At 26.2% G+C, this 18,113-nt stretch overlaps 1 protein-coding gene across 3 annotated transcripts; it reads left to right on the top strand.

Moving 5' to 3' along the window:
* Positions 1 to 1,618: 1,618 nt before the first annotated feature.
* On the top strand, positions 1,619 to 10,124 carry LOC132929442 (sterol regulatory element-binding protein cleavage-activating protein). 3 transcript variants are annotated; one of them, XM_060994788.1, is made up of 22 exons: positions 1,619 to 1,912; positions 2,203 to 2,402; positions 2,481 to 2,640; positions 2,974 to 3,097; positions 3,183 to 3,307; positions 3,374 to 3,539; positions 3,608 to 3,753; positions 4,162 to 4,369; positions 4,438 to 4,548; positions 4,629 to 4,832; positions 4,894 to 5,460; positions 5,532 to 5,820; positions 5,899 to 6,146; positions 6,216 to 6,370; positions 7,719 to 7,859; positions 7,922 to 8,177; positions 8,234 to 8,405; positions 8,470 to 8,639; positions 9,220 to 9,367; positions 9,454 to 9,599; positions 9,665 to 9,727; positions 9,799 to 10,124. In XM_060994788.1, the coding sequence occupies exons 3-22, from the start codon at positions 2,495 to 2,497 to the stop codon at positions 9,973 to 9,975; spliced, it is 3,762 nt and encodes a 1,253-aa protein (XP_060850771.1). In that variant the 5' UTR covers positions 1,619 to 1,912; positions 2,203 to 2,402; positions 2,481 to 2,494; the 3' UTR covers positions 9,976 to 10,124. The 3 variants fall into 3 exon arrangements, with proteins under 3 accessions (XP_060850771.1, XP_060850770.1, XP_060850773.1); XM_060994787.1 differs by having other exon boundaries at positions 2,097 to 2,402; XM_060994790.1 differs by lacking the exons at positions 1,619 to 1,912; positions 2,203 to 2,402 and having other exon boundaries at positions 2,498 to 2,640; positions 2,974 to 3,080.
* Positions 10,125 to 18,113: the final 7,989 nt, after the last annotated feature.

Genomic DNA, 18,113 nt, shown 5'->3' with positions numbered 1-18,113 from the left:
TTTGCTTTTATCTTTGAAACTAAAATTATGTTTACAGTAGTCAGTAGGTTTTTTATACCTGTATGATTTAAATTACATAAAAATTACTACTATTAATTAAATAAATAAAAATGTTTCATTACAATATTTGATGAGTATATTATGAGGTTAGTGGTAGTAGATATAAAACAGAGAAATATTGCAACCAATTAACAAATAAGTTAATAAGTATTATATACCTGTATTATCTGGACACCCCTCTAAAAACCATACAAAATACGCCACTGGACTTCCAACGACCAATCATTGTTTCAAAATCTTCACAATCCAATTACTTCTGAGGCCTATTGTTCTAAATTTCCAAATTTTCCAAAATCCAAACTATGATGTTAGTTCATTTAAAATTGAATTTGAACCAATGGATTTGTATAATGTGAAATGGCGCATACTCGTGTAGTCGTGTGTCACCACCTCGTGAAATATATTAATTCAATAATTTTCAGTACCTATTTCTGTTTGCATTAAAATATAATATATAATAATGGACAGCAGATTCAGTTCAGACTGATGAGAACTGAGTGAGCCTATTTTTATATAATCAATTTCAATTGGACATTGACGTCAAACGTCGGTATTAAGTAGAATTAATTTCAAATAAAACAAATTGTTTTAACTTAAAAATTTGTTTTACCGCATTTTTGGTTAGAAAAAACATTTTCATACAATATTTAAAATAAAAAATACAATTTTTACTCTTTATTTAGTTTAATTTCTAATGTAAGAACCTAGAGAAGTAGCTTTACCGTAGGCATACTGCAAGCGAATACTTAATTTCAATGGGTGCCTACAGGCTACAATATATTTCTTTCTATTTAGTATAGACGTATACAAGTAACTATTTCTAAGATAATTTCACTTTTATTTATGATTTGTACTTTTGTATAATATCCAACTGTTATTGTGTCATAATAAGTTAAAAACAAAAATTTAAAATATTTTATTATCTTTCACACATTTTAGGAAAAAATTACATTTAATTTTAGTAACATTAGTTTTAATAAGGGCTACTGAATCTAGTATTTTATTTAGGGCCTTAATTACAAAATTCTAGGGAATACATAAGAACACCCTGTACTCGTCGTGTCAATGAATAGGATACTGATTATACCGATCCATTAAAATGTGTTAATTATTATAATCGCCAAAAAAATTAATTTCTAAAAAGTTAATTTTTATTATCCAATTATGTTTATTGGTAAGATCTGTTGATAGCCGTTTCTATGTATTGTTCTGGTGAATATCCAACGTCTTAAAAATTTGATCTTCAAAAGTTCAACCGCTAATAAAAAATTATTTAGACTTTCTTGTAAACTTTTTCGCTTGCTATTACAGGTGAAATAATTTGAAAAGAACTTAGAATAAAAAAAAAAAATTATAAATATTGAGTACCTAATTACATAAATAGAATTTGGAACAATTGACCGTTGGGAAAAATATTTTGTAGTACAAAAAGTAGTGGTCCTATAGGCTATGGGGTCAAAAAAAAAATTTTTATTGGAATAAATTTTCTTTGGAACTATAATTTGTGGCAAGTCCGTCGTGATGTGCAATCATATTTTCGGATGCAACACTCATTATACAGTCACTCCCGTACATAAGCGTATAAAGATACTTTTATCTATTATCTATGCTCCCCAAGTCCCGACAGTTGAGTAATTTGCGTAGCAGGTACTCCAGTCACTACTCACCCGTTGTACCACCACCACCCACCGGCACACGACTCATCAACAAATCATTCAAAACTGCAACAAGTCCACTATCAAGTATCTACTGTGCCACTATGACTGCGCTATACATAATCCGTTGTCGGATACTGCTGTTATCACATCGTCGTCCTAATGGTAGTTGGTGACGGCATGTTCTTTGCCCTATGGTAATATTATTATTATATTATTAATTTATTAATTATATTGTTAAAATGTTAACGTTGCGAATCGTTAGGCTTAAAAGTTTAAAGTAATATGTCTTAACTGTTGTAGAGTCTAAACTCTAAAGACCGTGATTTGAAGTTTTATTGTATTTCTTCTCTATTATTATTTCTTATTTTTTTTTTGCAGATAACGAGCGAGCACGTTCTGCTGATATTCGTTTAACGTCTACGTTTTCATTTTTGTTCTTGGTCGATTAATGCTCGAATTTGATATGTGTTCTATATTATTATAGTGGTCGGATAATGTATGCCAAATCACGTCACTAATTGTTATAGCCTACGCGAGATGTTCTGGATCCAACAGAATATAACTCGTTTTATTTTTCAAATTATTTGATCAATCATCTATGTCAACTAGCAACTACTGTGCACCAGGCTTAGTCGTCGGTTAACTGGTTAACATAACTATCTACAAGATGAACACGTGAATGTTGTAAGGCATTATTCGTTTTTTTTTTTTTTTTAATGCAAACTAGTAAAATATCCATATAATCGCCAACATATTTTGCAGATTCCGTATGAAAAATGGGTGACCCGAACTGGACAAATTTGGCTGTGTCTAGGCGTCTCCCTGACAAAGTGTCACAGTTGTATTACTCCTATGGTCTGTTCTGTGCATCTCATCCTGTCATTTCATTAACAATTTCTACTGTAATCGTAGTTTTATGCAGGTAATTAATGTAAATTATCTTTCAACTACTATAAATTATAAGTAATCATGCTTTATTTACAGTAATAACAATTTTTATTAACTAAACATTTTATATATGCTTATTTATTTAATTTCTAATTTAATAGTATATAGTAATCATATTTATGTATGAAATAATTAAGACAATATTTTTACTATAAAAAAAAGAGTATCTAACTTAGTTCCAACAAATAGTGATTTTGCTAATTTTCTTCTTATTATTATTTTCCATAGTATTTTTAGTATTAGATAATGTTATAATATTTTTTTAAATTTGAAATCATATTTAATATAATAAATAATATTGTTTTAGCTTATCACTGTTTGGATTGCCATTGTTCAGCAATGTAGTGCAATCAACCATAACACCTTCTTATAAGCCAGATAATATAACAAATCGATGGTTTAATGGACAACCCAGTGTGTATATTCAACAAGTAACACATTTTAAATAACCTAGACTTTTAATGTTGTTTAAATTTGAAATATTTATTACTTAATACTATTTGTGGTTTTTTATAGATAGTTATGAGATCAATGGTAACCCCATGGTTGGATAATTTAGTTTTGTCAGATGCCTTCAGAGGTCCTTTAGCTGAATCTTTCAAATTAGTTGAGATTATTAGAAACTATCAATTAGATAATAAGTACTTATTTAAAAAAATTGTTGAATGTTGTTTAAATTTATTAATTAAAATATTTTTATACATTAGAATTTCTTTAAATGATGTGTGTCTACACATAGAAAACATTAATTCTGATGTAAAGGCATTGCCAGAATTCAGTTGTTTACTTGTATCACCTACTAATTTATGGCATCAAGATTTAGAAGAGTTTCGTACTGATAATAGCATTGAAAAAACAATTTTTACTTATCAGGTATGTATTTACATTAAATTCTAATATATCTAATAACTGATTTTATTATAGAACCTTTTTTATTGCAGAGTCCATCTCATATAAAAATTAGTATTCCAGAATTATTATTTGGTATGCCACTTAAAGAAACTGGTATTAGAAGATATTCTGTACATCCACGACAAAGAGTTGTTCAATTTGCTATTACAATATTTATGAAACAACTTGTGCCACCGTAAATCACCTTTTTTTATATATTTTAAATAATATAAATACTCTCAATTATTTTATTTAATACCCCATTACCTATTTTTGTTTTAGAATAATTAGTTTTTTTTTGAAAATTTTAGACTTCAATATATATTTTACTATGACATGTTAATTAAAAATAATAACCAATAAAAATAAATCATGTATTAAAGTTTACTATATCTCATTTTGGTTCAGGTCATCCAATTTGTTTATTTAACCCCCCTCCTACCACAAAAAAATTCAGGTATAAGTACACCACTGACCTTATAACAAATTTTTTTTTTTTTATTGTATAATTATTATGAATTCTATATGTAGTAACTAATCAAATATTATTTATTTTAATTTAAAGTAAAAAACACCTTGTATAAATTTATATACATTGTTATAGGTATATACAAGGATTAAAAACCCATTTGAAACAAATTTATCCTGTGCATGTTAAATCAAATCAAATTCTATCAGACACATCAACTTTACACATTTATTATCCTGGGGAAATAAATTATGAAACAATATTTGTTTTACTTTCGTGTTATATGCTTTTATTTGGGTACATTTATTACTCTATTAAAAAAATGGACATTTTTGTTTCTAAGGTATAATATTTGTTTCTTTAACATTTTTTATTTTTTATAATTTAAATTAATCAATATTTTTGTTTTAGGTTGGAATTAGTTGTGGAGCTGTTTTCACAGTTATGTCTACTCTTTTAACAACTATAGGGCTTTGTTTTTTATTTGGATTAGATTTTACTATAAATATCCAAAGTCAAATGGTAATTTAATTGATTTTGTTATACTATATATTAATTAATATTATTTTGCTTTAAAATATTATTTGTACATGACTATTTAGGTGTTTCCTTATTTAGTTATTGTTGTTGGTCTTGAAAATATGTTGATCATAATAAAATCAGTGGGTTCGACAGCACCAAATTTAGATGTAAAAATAAGATTGGCCCAAGGTTTAAGTAAAGAAGGATGGGCTATAACTCAAAATCTCTTAATTGAAGTTACTATTTTAACCGGTGGATTATTAACTTTTGTTTCATCAATTCAAGTATGTAGTTTTATATTTAAAAACTTTGAATTTTATAACTAATTTTAAATGAAATTTTTAGGAATTTTGTATATTTGCCATAGTGGGTCTATTATGTGACTTCTTTTTTCAAATGTTCTTTTTTCTTGCACTCATATCTTTAAATATGAAATCAGTAGATGATTCTACTTACCAAAAAACATATTATCCATTTTCATTTGCTAATTTGGCCAATAAAATGCACAAATCTAATCCTCCGGCATTAAAACATTCAAGTCGTAGTGGTGTGATGTTAAAATCTGCTTCTCATCCACGCTTAAATGGTTTGCAAATTATGGCTTCATTAGAAGATCCCCGACGTAAGCCAATATCAAAACGTTTGAGATTCCTATATCTTTGGGCAGCTACAAGAATTGTTCAACGAGTATTAATGATGGTTATGATATTTTGGATATCTGGTATTATATATAATACAGAAACTGTGCAAGAATTTTTTGATTTAAGAAAATCTGTAACTACTGAGGAACCATATATTCAAGAACGATCGAATATACATTTTCCTCTTGCATGGGAAGAGGGTCGACGAGCTGTTATAATTGAAAACAAAGCTAAATATACTGTAAAACAAGAATATCAGTCTAACAAAAAGGTATTTTATTAATTAATAAATTACCATTATAACTTTTGTTGATTTATCTTCTTTTTTTTTTTCAATGTAAGGCTAATCAGTCTCGAGAAAATGATTTGCCATATTATGTACAACTTTTAAATGCAGAAAAATGGCCCCATTGGCCTAGACTCTCTTGGTACAACTGGCAATTTTTATTAAGCATGTACAATGTGAGTGTTGCTGGATCATATGTGTCTGTATTACAACCTATACATTTAGCTCATTCTGTGACACCAGAGGAAGCAATGTCGTTGCGCGAATCTCTTAATGATGCAGATAAATCATTTCCATCGCATTGGAAGTCTTTTGCTGCTGCTCTTGATCCTTTTGATTTTGTTGGTATGTTTATATTAAAACTTTTTGTATAAAAAATAGTTGTTTGTTTTATTGATATATGTACATTATTACTTATTTTAGATACTCATATAGTAGCGCCACTGGAAAGTAGAAAAGACATCAATGTTGTGGATAAATCATCCGAACCTTTTATACCTACTTCACCATCAGAATTAATATTAATTGCTGTTCTATGTTTAATTAGCATATTAGTGCTAGTCTATACATTGATAATGTTGTATCGATGTGTCTGTAGTCGAAACTATGCTGAATGGAGAGCTGGGTGGAGCCATGATGTGAGTTACATACAACATGACTCTGGTATACAAGTATGTATAATTTATAATATAGTTTAATTTCACTTTATTTAAGTTTTGTAGATTTAAATTCTTATTTAGGTTATATTAGAAGCAGTTCCAATTGAATTTAAAGGGCACACACAATCAGTTGAATGTATTGCTACATATGGAAATATTATTGTTAGTACATGCCTTGCTGGTTGTATTAATGTTTGGAATGCATTAACCGGTGAATTGATTAGTACCATTGATAGGTAAATTTGGTTAAAATCAGTTAGGAAGTTTTATCGTTTTTAATACTAATATTTTTTAATTTTATTTTAAACTAACTATGCAAATTGAGGTGTATAAAAATAATGATATTACTCAATATTTAGTTATTTAAAAAATAGATATATTCATTAAAATTTAAAAAAATTAAAAATATATAAATTACATGAAATATTTTATTGCTAGGTATTAGAAGTCCTAAACTAACTCTGTGGTCCAACAGTTTTGTAATTGTTCATAAAATACAATTTTAACATAAAGCAAGAATCACAAATTAATACTTTTGGTTATTGTGTTTATATATAGAGCTCCAAAATGGAATAATGTTTGTAGACTAAAAATTGTTGTGGACCTATTACTTCCGCGTTTAAATATAAATAGCATTTTATGTAGCGTCATAGAATCACATTTTTGGATGGATTATATATAAAATGTAGGCACCATATATATTTAGTTTGTATGATTAAAAAAATTATTATTTGATGAATTATTTGAAAGTACATTTATAAAATTATTATATATTTCTTCAGATATTCGCATTATTTCTATAACATTACAAATTGATTTAAGATAACTTATAGAAATTATTAAAAATACAAATACAATATTACTTTATAGTTTAAAGTTTAAACTAATGCATTATTATTTATTATAATATATTTTTTTTATAAAGCAAGAATTGAATTCAACTCATAAAAAAATATACAAGTTTAAATAAAAATACATAAAATTGAACGAATTGTGAACCACTGTATGTAGTAGGTATATCTGCTATATATTACTTTTAACTTGCATACTTTATGTAATGTATTATTAATTAAAATAAAAAAAAAGTGGACTAAGAAAATGATATTAATATTTGCTAACAATTTTCAACATTTTTTTGTAAGGTAAAATAGGCTATGATTAGTGAAGTGTGACAGTGTGCTGATTTAAATTTAAACAAGGGAGTAATTGCCCAACAACTAGATCGTCTAAATTATTCTTTTTTTAAAATTATATTTTCATACAAAAAAAAAAACAAGTATTCTTTATTTGTGTAGTCCATTAAGGAAATTTTTGGAAAATATCAATGTAAATATTTAACCAAAGGAAGTAAATTCATAATAAATAAATAAAATGAGAACCTTATTTAGCTTACAATAAAAAATAAAAATAATAATTTAAAGAATAAATTAATTGTTTATGTGTCAAATAAAATTTGTTCTTAAGCCACATTCAGCCTAGTGATAGTCATTTTGTGATTCCTGCTTTAAAGTATAATCTTAAATTATGTTACTATTTATTGGTAAAACTAATTAATATTTTTTTATTTATTTATTTTTGTTTAAGGTCTAATTTGGACAATTCTAGTGATGACGATATAGAAGAATTCAATTTATCAGCAGACTTCTCTAATGATTTTAAAAACTCTTCTGATTCTAATTCTATGTCAAATTATGGTTTTCTAGAGTCTTTTAAAAATATGGAACAGTAAGTCTTAATTTTTATTTAGTAAAATTAATTGTAATAGATATTAAACAAACTATGTTTAGATTATGTGCAAGGTGTAAAAATGTGATTTCTATTGAAAACACCAACTATGACATGATAAACCAAGATGAAAATAAAGCAAGGCATACTATTAATTCAGACCAAAATAAATGGGAAAATCGACCCAAAAAAATATCTGAAAATGAGATTTGTGTTAATTCTCAGATATGGTGTGTTGATTGTAATGAAAATGTTGTTGTTCTGGGGTGTGCTGATGGTTCATTGCAATTTTGGGATATGTACAAAGGGATACTTAAAGTATGATTTTAGATTTTAATTTATTGAGTATTTTTTAAATTAAAAAAAAAATTTAGTGTATGTGGCAAGGAGACATAAATGATGGATTTACAGCAATTAAATTGATCAATAAATATGTAGTAGCTGTGAGATTGAACGGGTCTCTAGAATTCTTTAAGCTTGATATTTTTAGTGAATCAACCTTGAGAGAATCTATCGAGAGACCTAAAACTAAACTCCCGCTTAGAAGTAAATATTTTTAAATCAATATGTTTATTTATTATAATTAAATAAAATATATTCATTACTGTAGAACATGTAAGAACGGGGAGTATAGGTTCATCTCTTCACACTCTTAAATCAACTAATGATACTGTACGTTGTCTTCATATAGAAGCTCTAAAGGCACATAATCAACCAGTTACTGTTCTTGAAACTAATGGAGCTTACATTGTTACTGGTAGCCAAGACCACATGCTTAAGGTTAGTAAAAGCCTAATAATATTAATAAGAAAAAATATGTATCATTCCTTTACTCAAATTGTGTATAAATGAATATCATTTTTATATACATTGACACATTCATTCATTAGAGTATTTTGATATCCAATATTGTTTAAAAAAAATGACAGTTCTATAAAAACAACAACTTTGACTAATTTTGAACTAAACCAAACTGCAAAATTCTGATTTTATCATCGTTTCATTATACCCGATCTACAAAAGTTGAAGAATTTAAATATTGAAGAAAAAAAGGTGTCCTATATAGTAGACAAAACACTAAATTAAGTAATATTCTCTATGTATTGATAAATTATGATCATAATTATTATACAAAAATTACTATAAAAACTAAAAATCACAATTTTTTCATAAAAAAAATTGAATGAAATCATTAGGTAATTAATATTACAATAGCCCACTTGAATACTTAAATGTTTGGGTTGAAGAAATGATAAAATATATATTTCCCAGGTCAAACTGTTTCCCTAGTATGACCCTAGTTTCCCTGTGCTTACCCACAACTAATTAATATTTTATGTTAATTGTTTATGTGTTGTAGGTATTTAGAATTGAAGATAGACAATTACTATATACTCTACATGGTCATTATGGCCCAATAACATGTTTATTTATTGATCAAGTAAATCCTCACATGGCTGCATCTGGTAGTCAAGATGGAATGTTATGTGTGTGGGATTTAGTTACTGGTTTGTTAATAATAAATTATATTATAAAATTTATATAATTTTTAATATACTTAATTGCAGTAATTATTAGTATATTTCACTTCTAGGTACATGCATGTATTCAGTTCAAAGTCATGATGGAGGAGTTTTAGGCATAACATGTTCAGCTAGTTATGTTATTAGCATTGGTCAAGATGATAAAATTTGTGTATGGGACAGGTTTCATGGTCATCAACTTAATAGTATTCAAATTGTGAGATATTTTATTTTTCAATTTATATGTTATTATTTTTATTATTATTCAATTTTGTTTTATAGAGCAATGTCTATTGTTATGATTTGGCGATGTTAACACATAATTTGCTTATTACTTCTAAACAGGTATATTTTACTGTGATTTAAAAACGTTTAAAATTGTATTGTATTGTATTGTATTGTATTTATGATTTCAGGGTTCTATAGTTATTATGGATGTGCAAACAGGAGAACCAGTGAAAGTGTTTAGCTTAGGTGACTCAGATTGTAATGTTGTTACTCAATTGTTAACGCTATCAGACAGTATTGTATGTGATTATGGTACAGAATTGCGTGTCGTACGATTTCCAATGGTAGCTACCAAAGAAGATTGAATTATATCAATGACAAAGAAAAAGACATGAATATTAATTTAGTTTCCAAATTTTTTTTTCTTTAAAAATAATTATATTTTTATAATGTGTTATTGATCTCAAAAATTATATTGAATAAATAAAAATCAATATTGTTATAAGAAAGACAATTTTTTTTACTAACACATTCATTGTAAGTGTATACAATCTATGATTTTGAAGTAGAAAAAATTAATATGTAGTAGTTCAATACCAACTCATTTCAAGATAAGATATGAAAAATCCAATTTGATCCAATAGGAGATGTTTTGCTGGTATACAGTATGTCCCAAAAGTCCCATATCCCCATAGAAAATCAATATATTTAAATGCAGTTTTTTTTTTCAAATAATTGTTTATGTAATTAAGTTTTTTAAATTTTCAATATAGACATTTTGTTAATCATATTTTTATAATAGTTTAAAATATATATATATTATAATTGAATAAAAAATTGACCAAGTTAGAGTCAATAATGTTTTGGAATTTTTTAGAACAATAGTTATGTTGTTACATAGCAAAACATGAGTTGCGCAATTTAATCAATTTCTATTGAAACACTGATTTTTATTTATGACAATTTGTAAATATTTAATTATTAGTGAAGCTTTCAGTCAAGATTAAAAAATTTCAATTTTTGATAACCGATATTTTTTATATCAATTCGTAATAATTTAAGAAAAATTAACTGTTTCACATTTCAATGATAAAATATTTATTTCAGACACATACAATGCACATACATTCAAATTTCTTCCTTAAAAATCTTATTAAATTTAATTATAATGAATTCATGATCAATAATCAATACTTGTTTATAATTGGTCATAATTATGTCACTTATTACGTAAATCATTAAACTTGTAATCACTGTATTTCGTTCATTAAATTGTAGATTCGTAGACCTATATCATATTATTATACCTACTTATAACTTGTAAAGTTTATGAACTAAATGAGAAAACTAAAATCAGAATAGCATTGATAATTGACGTGATAAACTGCTACTAGTACCAATCGATATTGGTTAGCTAAACCTTTTAAGTACAAAATAATAATGATAACTTTGCTAAAAATTAATAGCAGAATAAAAAAAACCCGTTTATAGCATATTAGTAACTGTCGACAGGCTAAATTGTCTTCTCTCAAATAATAACACACAACAGTATAACACATAAAGATAAAGAATGAAAAGGTCTACCTACAAATACAATTGTTAGCTATAAAAACTTAATTTACTCTACATTACACCATGTTATATTTTATTAAGATAAAAGCATTAGAAAATGGAGGAGTGAGGTGGTTTCAGAATCGAAATTTTTATACTTCTTATATTTTTTCTGTGTAAACCATATCATATTATTGATATTAAACTTTTGAGTCAATACCACCTTAGTACCTTACCGTAAATAGTAGTAAATACTAAATACTAAATAGGTTCATGCAGTGGCGCCAAAACTATATTATGTTACCATATGTATGTGGCATCCGCGACACCTAATTTTAAGGGACGGGTACCCCCTAGCATTAGTAGTTTTTAAGTATAAAAAATTGTACAGATTTATAATTAAGATAAGGAGGAGCAGTGGACATACAGTTACAAATAACGTGAACTGGTCTATTCGTAGAGTGTCGCGGTCGTGGCGTACACCGTGCCATCAAAAAACAGATAACTATATTTTAATTATCACGATAAATTACCAATAATACGATCTAAGTAAAATTATAAAATCTAAATCAGTTTCTTTGTCTATATTCTTTTCTGATGATCATATAGGTAATTAATTTCTATACTAATGAAAAATCAAAATAATTATATATATTAATATATTAAATAATGTAAAAATGTAGCAAAAAATATTTTGTTGCTTAAAAAATCGGTATTGACTGGGGGGTGTAGGCGTGTATTACGGCTTAAGTTTCATACCGTGTAGGTGGGTACCTATAAATTAATGTCCATTGCCACACCTAAAAAAAATTAGTTCGGCGCCATTGGGTTCATGGTATAAACAGATAATAACTTAAAATGAATCTACATGTTTTGAAAATGTCATTACCTGCGTATAGTAAAATGAATAACATAATGTACGTGAAAGTTTTAGGGTTTCACGAGTATTTTTTTTTAAATTTGAATTATAATAACATATCTGTATCATCGTTTTCTCTGAACTTCAAATGTTGAAAAAATTGTGTTTTTATATATCTTTAAAAAATGTTAAGTTATTGTTACGACAATTTATAAGAACTCTTGTATTCAATTCTCAAGCTTTTTTTTAACAAAGAAAAATATTTTATAATTACGAATTACAACTAAATATCAAAAATCGTTCGAGGAGAAATAGTTATTTTGTAGGCGAATGGTGAATATATTTATTTAAACTTAAATTACCTATAAAAAATATTCATTAGTTTTCAATAAACTTTTTTGTTTATTATCAGTAATTATGTATAAGAAAATTTTGTTAAAGAATCAGAAATGTATTAAGCTTACAGATTGCTCAAAGAGAGTCAGAAAAAATTGCTAATCTAAATATTTGGTGAAAATATTAAATATCTACTGTTATTCGTTTATGAGTGGAACCTGGTAAAACAAAATGTTACACATACAAATTCCCATTTTTCAGTTGTTTAATTGTTTTTTTCTGATTATCTCCTTTTGATTATCATTCCTCTCAATGGTAAAAACTACTAACTAGATTAATTTTTGTTACCAGAAACCTATCTCAAAAGTCAAAAGTCAAAATTGAAAATCAAATATTTTTACAGTTCCAAAAGATGAAAACAAAGACAATAAAAAAACATAATATTATATCATTGTATTGAACTATACAAATTGTATTATTGTCAATACTCAATACATTTATCTTTCACTTAAAATTTAAAATAGGCTTTGAAAAATGCTTATTTGTTTCCAAGAATAAGAATGAAGAATAATGACTCACTAAGGCACTTAACTCATTATTATAGTGTGAGATTGGGATATATTCATTTTTTAGTTGTTTTGTACCTATACATACATACAATATACATTATACATATTGGGATAAATAAACAAAACTATAGTAATTTTAAAGTAAAACCAACAATAATTATAATAAAGGCAATCTGGTACAAACTACAAGAGATATCTAGTATTTACATAGTATAAAATATATAATAATATAAATGGTATATGCGTATTCAAAATTATTTCTAATTTCTATTAAAGCTAAATTTAACCCTACAATGCATGATTTTTTTTTTTTTTTTTGATTTTTTTTGGGTTGTTTTATTACTCCTTATCAAGGAAAAAATACTTAAAAAAATTTTTTGGTATTTTAAGTCCCTAAAAAACCAATTTTTTAGTTTGTTGCCTGTGAGCAACACTGTGCGTTTATGGGTACAACATAATTAATTATTTAATAAATTTAAAAATGTATATCTTGAAAAGTTTTATTGTTTATTGATTAACTATAAATATAATAAAATAATTGACTAACTTGCCAATTACAAAACAAAGTATAATTTTTTAAAAATGTAACATTAAGTAGTAATCAATGTAGTATCAATATGTAACAAAAAAAAATATAGAAATAAAAATAATAAAAAATTAACAACCTTTTTGGTATAAACTTAGAACAAAAATGTAATTGACTGAACTGTCAATACATAACAAAATAACTAATATAAGTCACAAAAAACTAAAATAATAATTTAAAAATTATATTTAATTTTTATCTTTGTAAAACCATTAATAAGGATTCTTAAAGTTTTATCAACAGAGAAACTATACTTGTTCAAACTTAGAATTAAGAATACGTTAACATTTTCAGAAAAACTCTTACCGAAACGAAATGATTTATGTGTTAATAAAATATGGACAATGGACATATTATAACATTCTCTTTATAGTTAATACTTAATTGCACTTAGAAAATTATAATATACATGATTATTGATTATAAATTTCACTTATCGTAATATTCAGTTGATATGTGTACATTGTACAATTATACAATTATTATAATTATTCGTTCGTAAAATATAGACTAATATCACATACCTATATTATGTCTATATTATATTATTGCATACACACTCAATGTCATACACAATAATAATAATTTGTCAACAAAATAAACTTTAAACAGTTTATAGGTTATTTAAACTTAAACCTACGATTTTAGATTTTTATACTACTATACTGTCTATACTTCAGTGTCTTTCTGGTCTTCGATTTATTTTTTGACAATTTTCCATTTCACTACCTAATATTGAAAAGAATTCCCGTTTCCGTCAATTTACCAACTATGATTAAAATATTGTGAAACATGTAACTATGTAAGCATGTAAGAAAATTTATTTAAAATAGGCTGTATAAAATCTACTCAGTTAACATATATTTATTTATACAAACTTCTTAACTGCTTTTTTGATAGACTTATTAGTTATTAATATAATATTATTAATTTATAGAAACTATATATTACATCGAATAAATAGACAATTCATCTAAAATGTATTTACTATTATGTGGGACGTGGGTACCTATATAGACTTATTATAGTGAGTTAGTGTTATTATTACCCATTGCCCATAAGCAGACATTTGGTTGATTTATGGGGGCGGTCTATTGAAATTGAAATACTTGGGGGCAACCCCCCCCCAATGTCCGCCTATATTATTACCTATTATTATTTTGTTGATAGAAAATATGATGAAAAACAGTGACTTTTTTAATTTGAGTTAATATATATAGTTATTAATACTATACATTGCTTGATGCAATACTCTGGTGTTTGATTAAACTTGATGATTTAAAAATGAAATTTATCATGAAAATAATCATTTTTTTAATTTTTTAATAAATGTAGGTACATTGGTACATAAATAATAATCATTACTGATTATCTAGTCATGTAGAAACATGTAAAATGTAAAATGTTCTCCATAAATATGAAAAGCAGTATAATAATATTAGCATAGCAGATATAAGAATTGTAAGATGTAAAAATAAGCGCATTATTTTTATTTTATAATTCATGAATAGGTATAACAATTAATAATATACCAATAAAATAGGTTAAGACGTTATATCATTTATATCACATATTTCCATAACGCCTATAACAACAGAAACATTCAAACAGCAAACATTGGAAACTAAACATGTTTAAGTAGTAAGTACATACACTCCAAAATTATTCGATATTCTAACGAAAACAATTTGTAAATTCGTATTATAATCATGAGCAGTAAATAGCTGTTTATCGATTTCTTGTCACGTCGTTAACAATTTTCTATAATTATTATTCATCAATTCATCATTCTATAATAGCATAATATACAGAAAAAAATATCAAAACAATTAAAAGTATCAGTTTTTATAATAATGTGTCCTAAATTAATTAATGTTTGGTAGTTAAATAAGCGTATTTATTATCGATTATCATTTATCAACATGTAAACTATTGAGCGCTAACCTATGCGATTAGTTTTTACGACAAATTCTTTGAATATTTAAAATTTTTATATACGTTCAACAGTATTAAATAATTACTATAAACATATCTATGAAATAAATGGATTTAATAGGTTATTATAATACATTTCACTATTGCAGTGGCGTATTTAGCATTTATTTTACGAGGTGGATGACAAGAATTTTAGCTTGCAGAGCCATGGTGGTTGCTACGCGAATATCTTATAAATCAAATAAATTAATAACTTAAATTGCATACAATTTTTTTGTTTATTTTCATATATTCATGAAAGAAGGTCTATTATTCTTGAATTTAACGCAAACTCATCGATAATTTCTTCAGTTGCTATTTGAATGTCCCGATGGACAATAGACATCATTATTAAACCATTTCATACGCCTATTCTAAATGTAAATTCAAAATATAAGTTAAATTTATTATAAAATACCTATCAAATAAAAAAATTACATCTTTCATAGCATATTTCAGATACGTTTTTATTCTTTTCAAGCTTGAAAAACTTTTTTTTGTTAGACTGGAAATGTGCCAAACATTTTCATCGACAAAAATTTGGGGAAAATATCTTTGTTACAATTTTTTAGTGCTTCTAAACCATTTTTAAACATGGTATTCCTAATTTCATTTTTCCAAATTAAAAAATATTTCTATTTAATTAAAATAATGGTCTAATAAATGTAAGTACTCAAAGAGCCATTAGATCCGCCCAGTAAATACACCCCTATTTTTTATAGTAGGTATATTATTATTTATAGGTGACCTTATGACTTTATATGTGTTATGGTATAAACCAGGAACTGCTAAAATAATTGTTTCTCAATTGAACATTTCCCTGTGACCTGTGCCATTTCATACGAACCACAACTAAAAATTAAAATAATTAATCAAATGAATTAAATTTGTTTTGTAAACTACGTTTGTTTACCATATGCACTTCACATAATAAAAACGCAAACTCCTAATTTTACATCGTTTTAAATTAGGATGGACTATACTGGTGAGTGATGACGAAAATCAGCTATAGGGAGTAAAAATGGTTTTAAAAAAAAATCGAAACCGTTTTCAGACACAAAACTCGAAACCCGAAGTTTCTGGTCAGTGCATGGTCTCGTTTTTGGTCCCTGACGAGAAACGTCGCGTTCATACCATAATTTTTTAGATATTGTACAGAAATACGCGGCGGAATATGCTCGACGGGTACACCTTGTATAGCTAGTCCGTCTCCGTCGGAAAACGCTGCTGAATACTAACGTACGTGGTACGTAGTCATACCCACTACGGCACTACCCAGTAAACATAGCATGTATAAATCGTATAATCTACGTGTATAAAAAGGATAACTTTGGTGTATGTATATGCATAGTTATTATTCGTATAATAATGGTATAATATACGTTGAAATTGGTTGATTTTACATTGACGATGGGTATAAACTTATATATTCGTACATTTTTCGTTAAAAAACTACGTTTATTCTACGTTGATCGTACGTTGACGATAGGTATAAACTAATTCATACTTAATTTTTAGCTAGTGAATAATGCATTAGCTAAATATATATATAATATATGTACCTATATATATAAGCTTACACAAAAAGTAAAAAAATATTCATTCAATACACTATAGGGTTGCCATTCATCCTCCCGGTGTCCTTCGACCAGTCATTAAATTTAGGAAGCGAAATCTAAAAGAAAATAACTTTAATATTGTATTATTTTTAACGGTTTATCTAAAAAAATTTCAAAATCTGGCAACCTTAATACATTTAACAAACATTTGAACGAATCCGGGACGTCACGCGCGAAATTCATCGTAACTAACGAACAGATTGTCACAAACGAATTTTAGTGGTATAATCATTTTTTTCGTCATAGATGCATCTACTATAATTTAAGTCAAAGAAAATTTTTTGGGTTAGATGGTCCTTTAAGTATATAAAATTGTTAAAAATATTAAAGAAATAAAAGCAGCTGATATTTATTTTATATTTTATTATTATTAAGAATTATTTAGATTTGTTGGATTGAATTGTTATTTAGTACTCACAATAATAATAATAATAATATTATTATTTATTTATTTCCGCTAAAGTGAATTCACAGTTATACTAAAACTAAAATTTTTACTTAATTGTTTTGGTACTGTTCACCACTAAGGTTTGAGGTATACTACTGAACGATGTTATAATCATCGTTTAAAACTACAGGAATATTATTTATGCAGAATTAAATAAATAAGTTATTATAGTAATATTATTGTTCTGTGGTAATATCGCCAAATGTTCGGTCGTTCGGTCTTCGGTGGGTGGTTTATTTATTGGCCAGATTCAGACGGTTCAGTACGCAGATGCATCAGCACACCGAAATACCTAATCATTTAGACCTGGGTTTTACTTGAATTATCGAATCGTCAATACCAGTTATAATTGATTAGTTTGTGTTGGTATAGTTATATTTAAGTTTCAGTACTATATCGATTAGCAGTTATAATTATAAACGTTTGCTGTTTGCATTAGACAATTAGTTTATGTGACCTTTTACGCAAAAAGTATTCGAATATTTTTCATTTGTATAAAAATTTAAAACAATCGAAATAATCGAATAAATCTAGTTTAATTTTATTTGAATAATTCGAATA

The sequence above is a fragment of the Rhopalosiphum padi genome, chromosome 4 (genome assembly GCF_020882245.1).
Source record: "Rhopalosiphum padi isolate XX-2018 chromosome 4, ASM2088224v1, whole genome shotgun sequence".
Taxonomy (NCBI): Eukaryota; Metazoa; Arthropoda; class Insecta; order Hemiptera; family Aphididae; genus Rhopalosiphum; species Rhopalosiphum padi.
This window is presented reverse-complemented; position numbering and strand designations above follow the sequence as displayed.

Excerpts from the sequence above, each read along its gene's own strand:
- LOC132929442 (XM_060994788.1), top strand. The coding sequence starts at position 2,495 with ATGGGTGACCCGAACTGGACAAATTTGGCTGTGTCTAGGCGTCTCCCT. Across the intron at positions 3,540-3,607 it reads AAACAATTTTTACTTATCAG|AGTCCATCTCATATAAAAAT; the intron begins GTATGTATTTAC and ends TTTTTATTGCAG. Across the intron at positions 4,370-4,437 it reads TGGACATTTTTGTTTCTAAG|GTTGGAATTAGTTGTGGAGC; the intron begins GTATAATATTTG and ends TTTTTGTTTTAG.